The sequence below is a fragment of the Salvelinus namaycush genome, chromosome 20, assembly GCF_016432855.1.
Source record: "Salvelinus namaycush isolate Seneca chromosome 20, SaNama_1.0, whole genome shotgun sequence".
In the NCBI taxonomy this organism is placed as follows: Eukaryota; Metazoa; Chordata; class Actinopteri; order Salmoniformes; family Salmonidae; genus Salvelinus; species Salvelinus namaycush.
Genome location: NC_052326.1, coordinates 50,086,009 through 50,101,701, shown reverse-complemented (window position 1 = coordinate 50,101,701; position 15,693 = coordinate 50,086,009). Strand labels below are relative to the sequence as shown.

At 41.7% G+C, this 15,693-nt stretch overlaps 1 protein-coding gene across 1 annotated transcript; it reads left to right on the top strand.

Moving 5' to 3' along the window:
• The first annotated feature begins 2,478 nt into the window (after window positions 1-2,478).
• On the top strand, window positions 2,479-15,451 carry LOC120065468 (1,25-dihydroxyvitamin D(3) 24-hydroxylase, mitochondrial). Its single transcript, XM_039016512.1, has 12 exons — window positions 2,479-2,853; window positions 3,025-3,215; window positions 3,312-3,405; window positions 3,506-3,599; window positions 3,890-3,981; window positions 5,074-5,185; window positions 8,333-8,484; window positions 9,347-9,513; window positions 11,560-11,638; window positions 11,760-11,957; window positions 13,752-13,863; window positions 14,216-15,451. The coding sequence occupies exons 1-11, from the start codon at window positions 2,593-2,595 to the stop codon at window positions 13,860-13,862; spliced, it is 1,551 nt and encodes a 516-aa protein (XP_038872440.1). The 5' UTR covers window positions 2,479-2,592; the 3' UTR covers window position 13,863; window positions 14,216-15,451.
• The last annotated feature ends 242 nt before the right edge of the window (window positions 15,452-15,693 follow it).

Genomic DNA, 15,693 nt, shown 5'->3' with positions numbered 1-15,693 from the left:
CGGGCTTCATCGCAGGTTATCCAAAAACATGCCATCGCTGACATGCCCTCCTAATGTGACTGCTGACGTGTTGGGTGTGAAGCTAACCACAAGGAGGGAAACTCATCCCTCAACTAAGTTTTTATTGCAGTCATGTCAAAAGGTTGATTGATATGCCATTATGACAGAGCCTTCCATACCTTTCTGGTATAGGCTACTGGGCTTAAAACCATAGAAATATAATAATTATAAGTAGTTATATTTGTTCTAATTCTACTGATGGAAGTGGGAATTCTCCATTACCACAAACTATCAAAAACATATTCTAACCAATGAAATTGACCACTAGAGACACCTATAAGATATATACTACATGATCAAAAATATATGGACAGCTGCTCGTCGAACATCTCATTCTAAAATCATGGGCATTAATATGGAGTTCGTCCCACTTTTGCTGCAATAACAGCCTCCACTCTTTTGGGAAGGCTTTCCACTAGATGTTGGAACATTGCAGCAGGACTTGTTTCCATTCAGCCACAAGAGCATTAATAGGTTGGACACTGATGTTGGGCAATTAGTTCTGGCTCACAATCTACATTCCAGTTCATCCCAAATGTCATGCCCTGACCTTAGAGATCCTTTTTATGTCTCTATTTTGGTTGGTCAGGGTGTGAGTTGGGGTGGGTATTCTATGTTCTACGATTTGTATTTCTATGTTTTGGCCGGGTAGGGTTCTCAATCAGGGACAGCTGTCTATCGTTGTCTCTGATTGAGAACCATACTTAGGTAGCCCTTTTTTCCACCTGTCTTTGTGGGAAGTTGACTTTGTTTAGGGCACATAGCCTTTAGCTTCACGGTTTGTTTTGTAGTGTTTATTGTTTTGTTCGGTGTCTTTCATATAAATAAAAGAGAAAATGTACGCTGACCACGCTGCACCTTGGTCCTCTTTTGTCGACAGCCGTGACACCAAAGGTGTTCGATGGGGTTGAGGTCAGGGCTCTGTGCAGGCCAGTCAAGTTCTTTCACACCAATCTCGACAAACCATTTCTGTATGGACCTTGCTTTGTGCATGGAGGCATTGTCATGCTGAAACAGGAAAGGGCCTTCCCCAAACTGTTGCCACAAGGTTGGAAGCACAGAATCGTCTAGAATGTCATTGTATGCTGTAGCGTTAACATTTCCCCTCACTGGAACTAAGAGGCCTAGCCAGAACTATGAAAAACAGCCCCAGACCATTATTCCTCCTCCACCAAACATTACAGTTGGCACTATGCATTGGAGCAGATAGCGTTCTCCTGGCATCTGCCAAACTCAATCGGACTGCCAGATGGTGAAGCGTGATTCATCACTCCAGAGAACGCGTTTCCACTGCTCCAGAGTCCAATGGCGGCGAGCTTTACACCACTCCAGCTGACGCTTGGCATTGCACATGGAGATCTTAGGCTTGTGTGCAGCTGCTCGGCCATGGAAACCCATTTCATGACACTCCTAACTAACAGTGACATTGCTTCCAGAGGCAGTTTGGAACTCGGTAGTGAGTGTTGCAACCGAGGACATTTTTACGCACGTCTTTCAGAATTCGGCAGTCCCATTCTGTGAGCTTGTGTGGCCTACCACTTCACAGCTGAGCAGTTGTTGCTCCTAGAAGTTTCCACTTCACAATAACAGCACTTACAGTTGACCGAGGCAGCTCTAGCAGGGCAGACATTTGACAAATTGACTTGTTGGAAAGGTGGCATCCTATGACGGATTCTACTGCCAATGTTTGTCTATGGAGATTGCATGGCTGTGTGCTCGATTGTATACACATGTCAGCAACGGGTGTGGCTGAAATCGCCAAATCCACTAATTTGAAGGGGTGTGGACATACTTTTGTCTATATAATGTATTTTTTATCACTTGTGGAAAAACAGATTGTGCATCCTTGCCAAATAGTAGGAATTGCACATCATTGCCAAATAGTATGAGCTGAGGGTATTAAGTAAATATTTGTGCAAATGACAGAACTGTGGTACAGTAGTAGTACTGCCTTTGGTTTTCCCAATTGTGGACAGTCAGCAGGAGATTGGTGGCAGCTTAATTGGGGAGAACGGGCTTGTGTTAATGACTGGAGTAGGATGTGTGGACTGTTATCAAATACATCAAATACATGGTTTCCAGGTGTTTGATGGCATTCCATTTGCTCCCTTCCGGCCATTATTATGAGCCGTTCTCCCCTCCGCAGCCTCCCGTGGTGGACTCCACTATGGTTCAAGCGAACCGCTTCACCTTCCGTTCACCTTCAGTTTAGGCCGATATGTTTATTTATAAAGCGGGGGCAAGGGCACTTCCTCCGTCTATCTGGAGTCATGCGATCGTCACAACATTGATCCATAAATGAATGGTGTGGGCTCAACGGCTACACCATGCAGGACTGATCCCTGATTGGTTACGGGTTCGTCCGGAATAAACACTCTCAGAGTATATATATATTGTGGAAGGTGTGACAGTTCCAAGAAACGAGAAGCCTGAGCAGTTCCAAGTTTCCAACAACTTACGCAAATACAATAATTCGTGTTGAGCGCCAAGTGCCCCAGAACATATCCGCTATTAGCCTATCGCTGGTTGAGAATGAGGGCACAAATCCAAAAGGTACCACAGATAGTCGAATTGTTAAAAAAGAACACGGTTGGGTTGCAGCACTTCAAGCCAACATCTTCAGTGTGCGTCCTGGACCCGAAGGATGCTGCGGTCGTTGCGCCTTGTCGACAAAGTCTTCCCTCGCAAACTCAGAGCCTTTATTCGATACCTGGACCCACCAATTGGCCCTTATTTGGCAGTTTGATAGAACTACTCCGCAAAGGAGGGCTGCAAAGACAACATGACGCATTGGTAAATGATAAAACAATTATTATAATTAGGCTATAGGAATAATAAGATTAAGCATTGAAAATAAAATGTCATTTTCGAGAGAAAATATACACATGTTAATTTAGTTTAATAAATAATCAAATCTGTTTTGGGTGAATTAAATGTATTGTGAATGATATTTCTTTCTTTTAGATTGATTACCATAAGAAATTCGGCAAGATTTTCCGGATGAAACTCGGCTCCTTTGAATCGGTCCATATTGGCGCACCTTGTTTGCTGGAAACGCTCTACAGAAAGGAGAGCGTTTACCCGCAGCGTCTGGAGATTAAACCCTGGAAAGCATACCGAGACTTCAGAGACGAGGCGTATGGACTTCTTATTCTGTAAGTAGCACTTTTCAATATTAATATGATATCAAGCTATTTGCTTAGCAGAAGTATACAGATAAAATAGCTCATATTTTTGCGCATGATTTTTAGGGAAGGGAAAGACTGGCAGAGAGTGAGAAGCGCATTTCAGCAGAAATTGATGAAACCCACCGAAGTCGCGAAACTTGATGGAAAAATAAATCAGGTTTGTAAGATCATTTCTCTGCGTTAAAACAGTACAGTTCAACGTGAATTTGATCAAAGAATGTCTGGTATTTACTGTAATTTCTCTCTCCAAAATGTAGGTGTTGGCGGATTTCGTTAGTAGAATTGGACAAGTGACTGACAATGGACGATTTGAGGACTTGTACTTCGAATTGAATAAATGGTCAATGGAGAGTACGTACTCTATTGAATGATTAGGCTATAAATAAATAACATATTTGTAGCTAGATATCAATTGTTGCTTATATGTAATTCAGATGTATTAAATACATTACATTATTCTAAATATAATTTTATTGTTTTAAAAAACACAATTTAGTAAACCTCTTATTAGAATGAATACACGGTATAATTGATTTGTTACTCAGGAAGAGTTAATTCATTCATAAATCAATTTATGTTGTTAATCAATTCATGTTTTCAAATGTTTATGATGTAATTGTTGACCCTCGTTATGCTTACAGCCATTTGCTTAGTGCTCTATGACAAAAGATTCGGACTTCTACATGACAACGTCAACGAGGAGGCTATGGCCTTTATCATGTCCATAAAAACAGTAAGTGGTTATTGATTTTACACATCGAATTACTATCTGCATAGTGAACGGTAGACTGTATTGTGGGCGCAGCTGAAGACCCCGACTTGATAACCTTAGTGATCTTTCTGGAGTGTTGGGAAGTAGTGAACTACACGTAGTTCAACTAATAATTTAACTGGATTTTGAAGTAGCTTGGTGGTAGTTGAACTAAATTATAATTTAGCTTGTGTTTTCAATGTTAACTACTGTTTTTACCATGTAGCGGTGTAGATAACTACTGGAACTACACACTACTGTTGTTGCAAAAATATAATAAAACATATGTGAAGTAGTCAATAATTTCAGACCTGCCTAATTCTCACTTGAAACACTTTTTGTGTGCCTAATTCTCACTTTTTGTCATTAATAGGAAAAATTACTACATTTAATTATCTTAACAATCTGACTCTACTGAACTGTTTTTACAATTTGTCGTCTATGACACTTCAGATTTACATGTTATAATTTTCACTAAGCAGTTCGGAGGCAGTGAACTACTTGTTCAAAGTGACTTTAGTTAATTAAACAATTTTTTTTATAAAGGGAAGCTTTAGTGTAGCTTAACTTATTCCAGTGTGAAGTAATGTGTATCTTGGTAAACTATATTTTTAGAGTAGCTTCCTTAACACTGGCTTTTTGTGACACAGCTAGATTGCGCGCTCGCTCTCTGAGCCTATAGAAAGAGCGCAGGTCATTGAGTTCACTTGAATGAGTGGGCTATAATCACCACAGCGACAGTTACTGATGTAGCAATAGACTATCTCTCGTGTGGGGGCTGGATGTAAATTACTGGAGCAAATCAATAATACCACATGCAGGAGACAAAAACATGTAAAAAAGGTCATACCATTTTTTGTTATAGTAACCATGGCCATGTGCTAATTGCCATTGAAATACTGTAGGAAGACCTTGGAAATGAATAGTTACTTGCAACAATACATTCTTACTGTATGTCTTTATTTGATTGTACATTTAAAGTCTCTCTCTCTCTCTCTCTCTCTCTCTCTCTCTCTCTCTCTCTCTCTCTCTCTCTCTCTCTCTCTCTCTCTATATATATATATATATACGTAGATGATGAGCACATTTGGGATGATGATGGTCACGCCAGTGGAGCTCCACAAAAAACTGAACACCAAAACCTGGCAGGCCCACACTATGGCATGGGACCGTATATTCAGCACAGGTACAAACAACCTCTAACACCTTTTCAATGCCCCCGACTCTCGCTTGCCACTCCCCTCCCCATCCCTCTAAAATAACCTCCCCTCCATGTCCCCTCTGTCCCCCCTGAAACCTCCCCTCCATGTCCCCTTTGTCCCCCCTGAAACCTCCCCTCCACATCCCCTCTGTCCCCCCTGAAACCTCCCCTCCATGTCCCCTCTGTCCCCCCTGAAACCTCCCCTCCATGTCCCCTCTGTCCCCCCTGAAACCTCCCCTCCACGTCCCCTCTGTCCCCCCTGAAACCTCCCCTCCACATCCCCTCTGTCCCCCCTGAAACCTCCCCTCCATGTCCCCTCTGTCCCCCCTGAAACCTCCCCTCCATGTCCCCTCTGTCCCCCCTGAAACCTCCCCTCCACATCCCCTCTGTCCCCCCTGAAACCTCCCCTCCGTGTCCCCTCTGTCCCCTCTGAAACCTCCCCTCCATGTCCCCTCTGTCCCCCCTGAAACCTCCCCTCCACGTCCCCTCTGTCCCCCCTGAAATCTCCCCTCCATGTCCCCTCTGTCCCCCCTGAAACCTCACCTCCACGTCCCCTCTGTCCCCCCTGAAACCTCCCCTCCATGTCCCCTCTGTCCCCCTTGAAACCTCACCCCCACGTCCCCTCTGTCCCCCCTGAAACCTCCCCTCCATGTCCCCTCTGTCCCCCCTGAAACCTCTCCTCCATGTCCCCTCTGTCCCCCCTGAAACATCACCTCCATGTCCCCTCTGTCCCCCCTGAAACCTCACCTCCACGTCCCCTCTGTCCCCCTGAAACCTCCCCTCCATGTCCCCTCTGTCCCCCCTGAAACCTCCCCTCCATGTCCCCTCTGTCCCCCCTGAAACCTCCCCTCCATGTCCCCTCTGACCCCCCTGAAACCTCACCTCCACGTCCCCTCTGTCCCCCCTGAAACCTCCCCTCCATGTCCCAGCTGAAACCTCAATGCCCCCTGATCTGGCTCCCAACCACGTCTAAAACAACCCCATCTTCTTTTCCCCCTTTCTTAAACTCACAACCTCCATATCAACCCCCCAACCCCCCAACCCCCGCTCCCCAACCCCCCAACCCCCGCTCTCACGTCCAGCCACCCTCCTTCTAAAGGAACTTCCTCTCCCTGTCCTCTCTCCCCCTGTTGAAACCTCTCAGCCCGCCACATTCACTTTAAACCCCTCCCTAGGCAACCCCCCAATCCCTACACCACAGCGCGTGTTTTTCAGCTCTCTCTCCAGATGACGTATGACCCACAAACTGTTTTGAGCACATTTCCAGTCAGGTGATAGCAGAGAGAGAGAGATATGAACCGGGTGCCTCTGTGATCAATGCAGTTGGCTCTCCACTTCTTACATGACACAGCCAGAGTGGTAGTAAACCGGATGACCTAAGAGGGAGAAGTCTCCCAAATATTTGTAATAGTGGGAGGGATGGCGGGATGGAGGGCTGGAGGGGAGGAGGGAGGAGTGGAATGTTGGCTCAGGGCTTTGCTACTGATCGTTTGTTGTGTTGCTTGCTCGGCAGTGGCTTGCAGGCGCCTGTCCCCCCCCCTCTCACACACACACACACACACACACACACACACACACACACACACACACACACACACACACACACACACACACACACACACACACACACACACACACACACACACACACACACACATACAGACATACTCACTGACGTAGCACAACACCCGAGGCAGGGGGCCAATGAGCTTTGGGGGCTCCCCACCCCCGGGTTGGCCCCACCCCCGGAAGTTGGGCCCCCCAGATAGCCATGAATTATATAATGTTTTTAATTACAGTAAATTTGCTTTAAAACTGCAACATTTTCTCTCAGTCTCATGGCAAAATGGGAAGGAAATTAGCTCAGGGATTCTTGAAAGTTGGGACAATCCTTGTTCGGCAGGGAAACTTTCTTTTTATAGTAAAAAAAATGATTTAGTTTGAGCTTAAAATGTGCATTTACAGGAATTTTATAAGTGAAAATATTTGTTTGGGAATTTTCTAAATACTTTCAATATTGTTAATTTCCATGTCGGAAATGCCCTTGTCCGGAGCAAAGGATTCCAATTTCAAACTCTTCCAAAAAGTATTTAAAATAAATGACAATAATGGTTATTAACTGAAAAGTTATCTATTGTAGTTTCTTGCAATAGCCCTCTGTGACTTTAAAGAATATTTCTATCAAAACTGTAATTCCTAAAAAAATGTGTCCAGAGATTTGGTGAACTCTGTCAGATTTGGTCAAAATCCTAAATGAATCAGGAATGAGCAGGGACAGCTATACCATAAGGACCCCTTCTTCATGGCCTCATTACATGTAGTGTAACAAGACCACTCATGGTCTGGAAAGTTCTCTACTTTTGATAGATTTAAACAAACAATATCGAAATTGCCATGGTCACAACAATAAACTGCCAACTATCTGCCTGATAGAATATGAATTTTAGTTCAAATATGTTAAATGTAATTAGTTTTTAGAGTTATAAAGCAATTGAGGAAGAACTAAATTGCTATTTTGTATACCACTTGAATTAAGTATTTTTTTTTGTTTAACTCCGTAAAACATCTACTCTGTTCTATAAATGTTGTCTAACGTCAACTCAACTCAATTTGGGGATTTTCAAATTAATAATTTTCCATATTTTACAAATGTTTGTATTGAACTTGTATTTTTAGAGGCAAAATTATGTCCGTTTTGAGTACCTGCTGTCAACTCGTTCAGTGGCTTGTCAACTCTGTCACTGATGGCCAACCCCCTTAAGATCGATATTCAGAAAAAAATATTTGAATCACTGTTCTGCAACATATGCTTAAACAATTGTATGTTGCACTTGTGGCCAAGTTCAGGAGGTGAAAGCTGTTTTGAGGGCTTTTGAAAGAAGCGATAGGGAGTGGAAGTGAGTGAGGTCATTTTATGGCATGTTTACTATAGACTTCATGTTTTTAGATGTTTACAATTATCATTGTTTATGACTGGTTGCAGCTTTTCTCAAATGGAATCCATGTTTTGGTGAATGAAGTTGACCATTAGAATGGCTTTAAAAATAAAAAATATGTGAAGTAATTGTTACCTTATACTGTATATATCCGTCAGTTTATTATTTCCTGTTTGTCTCTTCCGGTTGTCTCTAGCCAAAGTCTACATAGACAAGAAGATAAAGCGCCACACAGAGGCAACGGGGCCCAGTGACGACTTTCTGTGTGACATCTACCGCCACAGTCACCTGTCCAAGAAGGAGCTGTACGCCGCCATCACAGAGCTCCAGATTGGAGGAGTGGAGACGGTAAGGATCAAATGTAACAGAGATAATCATGATAATCCTTGCTAATCATTTAAGCATCACAACATTGAAGTGTGATAGGGCCTCCAGTTTTTTAGGTGAACTGCGATGACTAACGTGGCTTGAGACCTGACGACTTGCTTTATGCCTAGGCATTAGCTTTAGCGGGCTAACAGTCTTGAGACCTGACGACTTGCTTTATGCCTAGGCATTAGCTTTAGCGGGCTAACAGTCTTGAGATCTGACGACTTGCTTTATGCCTAGGCATTAGCTTTAGCGGGCTAACAGTCTTGAGACCCGGTTTTGAATCTCGGTCCTTCAAACAAGGATAGGGCCAGATTTATCATTCACTTGCACCAGTGCCTATTTCACTATTCTATTTTCCAAACAATAAGCAGGGAAAACATGACACTTAATCCTTTATTTTTGTTGACTTTACTCCTTACTTCATTCCTTACTTTGACCTTTTTGCATTCCACATTTTAAGAGGTTTTCCCTCCCTGTGAGAGAAGAAACAAACAGCCGTTTCAACAGTGATTTGGTCTGCAGTCCGGATTTGAACGAAATGGCCCTGAGGAACCCCTCACATTCCTCAGCTCCATTAACTGTAGGACCCCTCTATGGAATGCAGTTCATAGTATCTCTCTGAATGAGTCTGACATCTCTCTCTCTCTTTCTCTCTCTCTCTCTCTCTCTCTCTCTCTCTCTCTCTCTCTCTCTCTCTCTCTCTCTCTCTCTCTCTTTCTCTGTCTGTTTGTCTGTCTCTCTCTCTCTTTCTCTCTCTCTCTCTGCCTCTCTCGCTCTCTCTCTTGCTTTCTCTTGCTTTCTCTGTCTCTCTCTCTCTCTCTGTTGATGTTTTTTCCAGACTGCCAACAGCTTGCTGTGGGCTATTTTCAACCTATCCCGTAACCCATGCGCTCAGGGGAAGCTGCTCCAGGAAATTAGAGAAGTTCTTCCTGCCAATCAGACTCCCAGTTCTGAGCACCTCCAGAGAATGCCCTACCTCAAGGCCTGCCTCAAGGAGTCCATGAGGTACAGTAAGACATTCCACTGACGCAAAAACGACAACACCGCAGTCACAGACTGTACTGTATGTCACTCAAACACAAGTGCAAAACACATTAAGTAGGCTAGCTATAGGCTATCGGTACCCCTCAGATCTTAATCTGAAATAACCATACAGTTGCAGATACTGACGGAGTACACACATACATTTTTCTCAACTCCAAATCAATGGAGTAGTTGCGTAATGTCGAACCACCCATGGCCCTCGGTAATTCAAAAACAACTGTAGGCAAGCAGTTTATAGTGAGATAACTAGGTATGATGACTGGATGACCATTCACTACAGTTTATAGTGAGATAACGAGGTATGATGACTGGATGACCATTCACTACAGTTTATAGTGAGATAACGAGGTATGATGACTGGATGACCATTCACTACAGTTTATAGTGAGATAACGAGGTATGATGACTGGATGACCATTCACTACAGTTTATAGTGAGATAACGAGGTATGATGACTGGATGACCATTCACTACAGTTTATAGTGAGATAACTAGGTATGATGACTGGATGACCATTCACTACAGTTTATAGTGAGATAACGAGGTATGATGACTGGATGACCATTCACTACAGTTTATAGTGAGATAACGAGGTATGATGACTGGATGACCATTCACTACAGTTTATAGTGAGATAACTAGGTATGATGACTGGATGACCATTCACTACAGTTTATAGTGAGATAACGAGGTATGATGACTGGATGACCATTCACTACAGTTTATAGTGAGATAACGAGGTATGATGACTGGATGACCATTCACTACAGTTTATAGTGAGATAACTAGGTATGATGACAGGATGACCATTCACTACAGTTTATAGTGAGATAACGAGGTATGATGACTGGATGACCATTCACTACAGTTTATAGTGAGATAACTAGGTATGATGACTGGATGACCATTCACTACAGTTTATAGTGAGATAACTAGGTATGATGACAGGATGACCATTCACTACAGTTTATAGTGAGATAACTAGGTATGATGACTGGATGACCATTCACTACAGTTTATAGTGAGATAACTAGGTATGATGACAGGATGACCATTCACTACAGTTTATAGTGAGATAACTAGGTATGATGACAGGATGACCATTCACTACAGTTTATAGTGAGATAACTAGGTATGATGACTGGATGACCATTCACTACAGTTTATAGTGAGATAACTAGGTATGATGACAGGATGACCATTCACTACAGTTTATAGTGAGATAACTAGGTATGATGACAGGATGACCATTCACTACAGTTTATAGTGAGATAACTAGGTATGATGACTGGATGACCATTCACTACAGTTTATAGTGAGATAACGAGGTATGATGACTGGATGACCATTCACTACAGTTTATAGTGAGATAACTAGGTATGATGACAGGATGACCATTCACTACAGTTTATAGTAAGATAACTAGGTATGATGACAGGATGACCATTCACTACAGTTTATAGTGAGATAACTAGGTATGATGACTGGATGACCATTCACTACAGTTTATAGTGAGATAACGAGGTATGATGACTGGATGACCATTCACTACAGTTTATAGTGAGATAACGAGGTATGATGACTGGATGACCATTCACTACAGTTTATAGTGAGATAACTAGGTATGATGACTGGATGACCATTCACTACAGTTTATAGTGAGATAACTAGGTATGATGACTGGATGACCATTCACTACAGCTTATAGCAACAACAGTAGGGTCACGTTGTTGTCCTTAAATACCTTAGTACTACTACACCGATAATAACACCAAATCTCGTGATGATGTCACAAGAGTTTGAAACGTAACAAGTGTTTTGAGAGTTTAATACGTAAACTCACGCAGAGAATGCTTATAACGTTTGACAGGGGATTAGTTATATTTCCTTTCAACTTTCCGTTTGAAATGGTTTGAGTATGTTCAACTGATCCTAAAGAGCTTACATGTATATGCATCCCCCTGCTTCAAGGCTATATTCCCAAGCACTGTTTTCAAATTCCTGCAGGTTATCGCCGTCAGTTCCCTTCACGAGTCGGACCTTAGACAAAGACACTGTGTTGGGGGATTACTCCATTCCCAAGGGGGTAAGTGGATTACTTCGAATTCCCTCATTTAAGAGCACATGTTTGGTTGGTTACAGTCTCGGATCAATTAACATGTACATTTGATTGATGTCTAATCAAGATTTTTGTTTTTCATTTGCAGACAGTGTTGATGATCAACAGCCATGCTCTCGGTGCCAATGAGGAGTACTTTGAGCACAGTAGCCTATTTAAGCCAGAGCGTTGGTTAAGAGAAAGCAGACCCATCAACCCCTTTGCCCATGTGCCGTTTGGCATTGGGAAGAGGATGTGCATCGGGCGGCGTCTGGCAGAGCTACAGTTGCAGTTGGCACTCTGCTGGGTAAGAACAACCTCCTGTGTCCCCAAAATGACCGCCATGTCGCCAACATTGTAATATCACTGCAAGTAGTGCTGAACACGTGAATATTACTCTCTCTTCTTGAATCAGGTTTTAAATTTACAGTGCATTCGGAAAGTATTCCAACCCCTTGACTTTTTCCACATTTTGTTACATTACAACCTTATTCTAAAATTGAGTAAATAAAACATTTTCCTCATCAATCTACACACAATACCCCATAATCACAAAGCAAAAACAGGTGTTTAAACATTTTCTCAAATGTATTAAAAATAAAAACAGGAATACCTTATCTACATAGTTATTCAGACCCTTTGCTATGCGACTCGAAATTGAGCTTAGGTGGATCCTGTTTCCATTGACAATTCTTGAGATGTTTCTACAACTTGATTGGAGTCCACCTGTGGTCAATTAAATTGATTGGACAAGATTTGGAAAGGCACACACCTGTCTATTTAGGATCCCACAGTTGACAGTGCATGTCAGAGCAAAAAACAAGTGTTGAGGGCGAAGGAATTGTTTGTAGAGCTGCGAGACAGGATTGTGTAGAGGTACCACAGTGCCCTCCATCATTCTTCAATCATTCTTCTTAGAGATGGCCGCCTGGCCAAACTGAGCAATCGGTGGAGAAGGGCCTTGGTCAGCATGGTGACCAAGAACCCGATGGTCACTCTGACAGAGCTCCAGAGTTCCTCTGGAACGTCCTTCCTTGCAGCACTCCACCAATCAGGCCTTTATAGTAGATTGGCCAGACGGAAGCCACTCCTCAGTAAAAGGCACATGACAGCCTGCTTGAAGAATGCCAAAAGGCACCTAAAGGATGCAGACCATGAGAAACAAGATTCTTTGGTCTGATGAAACCAAGATTGAACTCTTTGGCCTGAATGCCAAGCATCACGTCTGGAGGAAATCTGGCACCATCCCTACGGTGAAGCATAGTGGTGGCAGCATCATGCTATGGGGATGTTTTTCAGCGGCAGGGACTGGGAGACTAGTCAGGATCGAGGGAAAGATGAACGGAGCAAAGTACAGAGAGATCGTTGATGAAAACCTCCTGCAGAGCGCTCAGGACCTCAGACTGGGGTGAAGGTTCACCTTCCAACAGGACAACGACCCTAAGCACACAACCAAGACAATGCAGGAGTGGCTTCGGGACAAGTCTCTGTATGTCCTTGAGTGGCCCAGCCAGAGCACGGACTTGAACCCGATCGAACATCGCTGGAGAGACCTGAAAATAGCTGTGCAGTGACGCTCCCCATCCAACCTGACAGAGCTTGAGAGGATCTGCAGAGTAGAATGGGAGAAATTCCCCAAATACAGGTGTGCCAATCTTGTAGCGTCATACCCAAGAAGACTCGAGGCTGTAATCGCTGCCAAAGGTGCTTCAACAAAGTACTGAGCAAAGGGTCTGAATACTTATGTAAATGTGATAGTTTCCCCCAACATTTTTTTGCTAAATTTGCAAAATTTCTAAAAACCAGTTTTTGCTTTGTCATTATGGGGTATTGAGTGTAGATTGATGAGGGAAAAAACTGTTTAATCCATTTTAGAATAAGGCTGTAACGTAACAAAATGTGGAAAAAGTCAATGGGTCTGAATACTTTCCGAAAACACTGCATATAAGTTGTTCCAAGAAGACGTTGTCCTACAATGTGTTTCAAATTTGAAAAATATTTTTTATTTCACCATGTGACTCTTACCTCATTTGATACTGATGTTCCTTTTACATGCCCTTCATTATCTAACGATCGCTCTTTTTCCCCTCTTTCTATAAAGGTGGTCAGAGATTATGAAGTTGTGGCGACAGATTGTGAACCAGTTGATGCTATCCATTCCGGGTTGCTAGTTCCCAACCGTGAACTCCCTGTGGCTTTCATCAGACGATGAGGTAAGAATAAAACTCGCTCTTGAATATACTTCAAAATCATCCATATACTAAGACTTAAATCATTGTAATGTCTACCTGTTAGTCATTGTAATGTCTTGTTATTCATTGTAATGTCTACCTGTTATTCAATATAAATAAAGAAAAACCTTGAATGAGTAGGTGTGTCCAAACTTTTGACTGGTACTGTATATATAACATATCTCAAATGTATATAACATATAAATACAGCATATAAATCATTTATGGGGGGAAACTACAAAAAAGTTACATTAAACTCGCAAACAGTCAGGAAACATATCAGCATGTTTTTAAGTATTACATTTGATTCCATATGTTATTTTTTCCCGAACAGATCAAATACAGACCATTTGGACTTCACAACAGGGAGATGATAGTTCTGGGCCTGAACGTCCCGAGAGACTCCACATATTGCTGCTCTGTAAATAACAAAGAACTATATCAGATATAAATATATATTTATGTAATCCTGTCCAATATATCTCAAACTAATATAAATATATTTAAACTATTGAATATGACAGTTAGTCTACGTGTTGATCACTATGTTACTTGTGCTATACAGCAGCTGTACTTACTGCCCACTAATCTTAAACAACTGTTCTAATGTCAAATATATTAATGAAATGATGACTTTTGTATACGTTGTGTTCTTATGGTAAATTATATATATGTAAAAAGTCTACTTGTGTTTATTTTTCATTGTGTATAAAGTGCAATTATAGTGTCAACCTGATGTAGGCCTACATGGAACATTGCAGTTCTTAGAGAGAATATATTCATACAATTTTTTATATATATTTAATCCACTTTATGTTTTTGTGGCAGAAATGTTCATGTTTGAAATTGAAATTACTTTGCAGAATATGATTTAAGATTAATACAAGTGTATCATAGCTACTACACACAAAAGCTAAGGACCTAATAATGTCTGCCTTTGGTTTATCATCATATTTGTGTGTGAAAATGTCATGGAGTGCACCATATGGTAATCTTACTGGCTCTTGTGTTCAGCTCAGGGCTGCTATTCAGTCACACCAGCATCAGATACATCCACTATCCACACAGCATAGTGCAGCTGTAGTCTGACAACAAAACATGTCATGGAGACTATATCTCAGCATACACTGCCCCCTCTGCCATTCAGTTATGTGGTACAGTTGTCTTTAATATTACAAGGAGCGGTTTATTATAATTCCGTACGTTTATCTCACTGTAAATGTTTGGTTTTACTAATCTGATATTAATGGTCTGAAATACATAATCTGCTGAAAAGTGGTAATATTGTTAATTTCTGCTTTGGGAATTGAGTGTATTTCAGGTAGTATACTATAGCATTTGCCTGTACCTTATTGACGTAAGGTCTTTTAAAAAGAGGGGAGGGAGATAGTTAGAGGAATACACATATGAAAGAGCAGGTATTGTTGAAAACAGTCATTGATATATACTCTAGATGACTGATAGGGAGCGCTGTGTTGAACAATAGTTTGGAAGCAATAGAAATGCATTTGTTTATGTCATTCTTTTTTTGCCACGTTTATTCTATTACATACATCTTAATGCATACTTATAAATTATAGTATGTGAGCTAAACATTAAAACTAATTAAAATATGTATGAAAACATTTTCTATTAAGTATACTTTTTTTTTTTTTTTTACATTACTAACATTACTGTCCCCACTACAAAAAAAATACTTAAATACATGTCATTTTGTCCTTGAAACATTTAATTGAAATACTGTAGAATTACATTCATTCCTATGGAGGACTGCTCCTACTGGGGGGGTGCCAATATGGCCGACCGGTGGCG

Excerpts from the sequence above, each read along its gene's own strand:
- LOC120065468 (XM_039016512.1), top strand. The coding sequence starts at position 2,593 with ATGAGGGCACAAATCCAAAAGGTACCACAGATAGTCGAATTGTTAAAA. Across the intron at positions 2,854-3,024 it reads AAAGACAACATGACGCATTG|ATTGATTACCATAAGAAATT; the intron begins GTAAATGATAAA and ends TCTTTCTTTTAG. Across the intron at positions 11,639-11,759 it reads ATTACTCCATTCCCAAGGGG|ACAGTGTTGATGATCAACAG; the intron begins GTAAGTGGATTA and ends TTTCATTTGCAG.